The 3,446-nt window shown below is 40.2% G+C and overlaps 1 protein-coding gene across 1 annotated transcript; it reads left to right on the forward strand.

Moving 5' to 3' along the window:
- The first annotated feature begins 1,240 nt into the window (after window positions 1-1,240).
- Window positions 1,241-1,921, forward strand: LOC108174287 (uncharacterized). Its single transcript, XM_017334983.2, has one exon. It carries the CDS (start codon window positions 1,241-1,243, stop codon window positions 1,919-1,921), a length of 681 nt encoding a protein of 226 aa, XP_017190472.2.
- The last annotated feature ends 1,525 nt before the right edge of the window (window positions 1,922-3,446 follow it).

The raw sequence follows: 3,446 nt of genomic DNA on the forward strand, positions 1-3,446 counted from the left end.
GAATGAGAACGGAACTTACTGCTGAAGCCGATACCGACAGATAAATAATGAGAGTGTCACCAACCTCAGGTTTGAAGAGCAGAGTGGCTTTACTCATGTAGTCTTTGAGGTTCTTGAATGCCTCAGCATATTCATCAGTCCATGTAATGTACTTTTTACTTCCCTTAAGTGCTTTGAAAAAAAGGAGCACATCTGTCTGTGGCTTTAGAGATGAACCTAGTTAAGGCTGCCACCTTACCAGTAAGGCTCTGGATGTCTTTTGAAGTTACCGGTTCATGTTGGAAGTTCAAATCAAATACAATGGCCGAAAGTGGTGGAACATTTTTCAGAAAGTGATGGAACACTTTTCAGAAAGTGTGAGCTACTAGCCGAAAGGTTGTGATGTTTGTTTATTAAAAGATGGTAAACACCATTATTGATTGCATGTGTGTGTGTATTTTTTTTTATTAAAAAACACTTGAGTGGTTTGTAACTTTTGCATGTATAATTAAGCCTCTTGTAAGGATTTAGAAAAACCATCAGAATCTCATTTCCATTTAAGCTTGTAAGCAATTGAGTTTGAAAACTCTTATTAAATATATCAAAGTCTTTTGCTTGTTTGCCGTGCAGTTTGTCCAACACAAAAAGTTTGCTTCTTCATTTACTTTTTTTTTACTTATCCAATTGTATTGAGAGTGATAGTGAGAGGTATGATAAAGTTAGAAAACTTATCGCCCACATATTTTTGGTATTGAGTTAGTAAACTTTGAATACCAACAATTGGTATCAGAGCCAGATTACCTTTCTGGCAAGTGCAGTAGCTATGGCATTTAACTTAGTGCAGCTCCAGGTTCCCACATTGAAGAAAGAAAATTATGAAAGATGGTGCATCCAGTTCAAAGCATTGTTTGGATCACATGACCTATGAGAAGTTGTCAGTAATGGGTATAAGGAACCCACTACTGAGCAAGAAGCTGCCTACACTGTAGATCAAAGGAATACTCTTAAGAACTTACGAAAGAAGGACAAGATGGCGATGTATCTTCTATATCAAGGATTAGAAGATTCAACGTTCGAGAAGATTGCAAAAGCAACAACCAGCAAGCAAGTTTGGGACACTTTAAGCATAATTTGCCAAGGAGTAGATCGAGTAAAAAAAGTTCGGCTTCAATAATTAAGAGCAGATTTTGAGGCTACTCATATGAAAGAAGGAGAAAACATTTTAGACTACTACTCTCGACTACTTGTAATTGTGAATCAAATGAAAAAGAATGGCGAGAGGCTTGACGATGTTCGTATCATGGAGAAAATCCTTCGGTCACTCACATCCAACTTTGAGCATGTGGTGACTGCCATTGAGGAATCCAAGAATTTGGAGACGATGAGTGCAGAGGAACTACTAGGATCCCTCCTAGTTCATGAACAACGCATTCAAAAGAATGCAAGCCCTACAACGCTAGAGCAAGCTTTGGAGTCAAAGTTGAATATTGATAAACCAAATAGAGGTTGTGGGCAGTGGAACTCACGTCGTGGGAGTTCATCCAACCGTAGCCGAGGACGAGGCCGAAGAAGAGGTCGAGGCTATATGAACAATCGAGGTCAGTCTCAAGAGTGGAGAACTGCTCGAGGAAAGGAGCATATCCAGTGTCACAGTTGCAAGCAATATGGACATTATGCCAATGAATGTTCATATAAAAATGGTGAGCATGTCAACATGGCAGAATCAAGTAGAAATACTGGTGAGGAATTTACAGTCTTACTAGCAAACCATGATTCCAGGAATCAACAAGTTGTTTGGTATTTGGACTCTGGTGCAAGCAACCACATGTGTGGAAAGAAAGAGTTTTTTGCCAAACTCAAAAATGGGCCTTATGGATTTGTGAGTCTTGGTGACTCCTCAAAGTTGCTAGTTGAAGGCAAAGGAAAGATCAAAATCATCTAGAAGGATGGTAGAGAAGAATACATCTCCGATACCTACTACATACCAGGTATGAAGAGCAACATTCTGAGCATTGGTCAACTGCTTCAGAAATGGTATGTTATACATATGGAGAATAGGATTTTCACTCTCAAGAATGCAAGGAGAAAGCTTATTGCACGTGTTCAAATGTCAAAGAACCGAATGTTCCCGTTGAAGTTGAACACAAAGATTGGAAGCTGCAACATTGGTGTGATGGAAGATGAATCATGGAAATGGCATCTTCGGTTTGGCCATCTTCATTTCAATGGCCTAAAGTTATTGTCAAGTGGAGAAATGGTTCATGGTCTACCCCAGATTGAAGCCACACACCAAGTATGTGAAGGTTGTGTGCTTGGCAAACAAGCACGACTATCGTTCCCTGTTGGTGATACATGGAGAGTAAAGGCACCACTGCAGTTGGTATACACGGATATATGTGGTCCATTGGATCCCATGTCTTATGAAGGTAATAGGTATTTTATTAACTTCATTGATGATTTTAGTAGGAAGACTTAAGTTTATTTTCTCAAGGAGAAGTTGGCTGCCTTAAGAGTCTTCAAGGAGTTCAAGGCACTCACAGAAGCTAAAAGTAACCACAAGCTTGTGGCTGTGAGATCAGATAGAGGTGGAGAGTACACTTCCAATGCTTTCCAAGCATATTGCAAGGAGCAAGGAATTAGGTATCAACTGACTGCTGCCTATACCTCACAACAACATGGGATAACCGAAAGAAAGAATCGAACCATCATTGACACGACAAGGTCCATGCTTAAAGAGAAGAATTTGCCAAAAGAATTGTGGGCAGAAGCTGTAGCTTGTTCGATTTATTTGTTGAATTGATGTCCAACAAAGAATGTCAAGAGGATGACACCACAAGAGGCTTGGAGTGGATACAAGCCGAATGTTGCACACCTAAGAGTTTTTGGGTGTGTTGCATATGCTCAAGTTCTAGAAGCCAAGATGAGGAAGCTTGATGATCGAGGTGAAGAATGTGTGTTTGTGGGCTATAGTGAAGAGTCCAAGGCATACAAACTCTACAACCCACTAACTGGTAAACTAGTGGTTAGTAGAGATGTCATCTTCAGTGAGGAAGATGCATGGAAGTGGAACAACAAAGAAGTCAATAAAGAGAATATCGTCTCCATTGATTTTGAAGAACCAGAAGTTGTATCACCTGTCGAGCAACAGCCTGCTCAAACAATCACAACAACTCCATTGCACAGACATGCAAGGAGTGGCTCTACATCCAGTGAAGAAAGCAGCTCCTCAACTCCAGTGAGGCTAAGAAGTCTCACCAATATATATGGACAAGAATAAGAAGAAGAAGAAGAATAAACCAACCTTTTCTGCTTGTATATAGACCACGAGCCTCTCTCATTCAATAAAGTTGTAGAAGAAAATCGTTGAAGAATAGCCATGAAGGAAGAAATCCATGCCATCGAGAAGAATGACACTTGGGAGTTGACAAAGCTCCCACCAAATCAGAAGGCTATTACTGTCAAGTGGG

This window comes from Malus domestica, chromosome 10 (assembly GCF_042453785.1).
Source record: "Malus domestica chromosome 10, GDT2T_hap1".
NCBI lineage: Eukaryota > Viridiplantae > Streptophyta > Magnoliopsida > Rosales > Rosaceae > Malus > Malus domestica.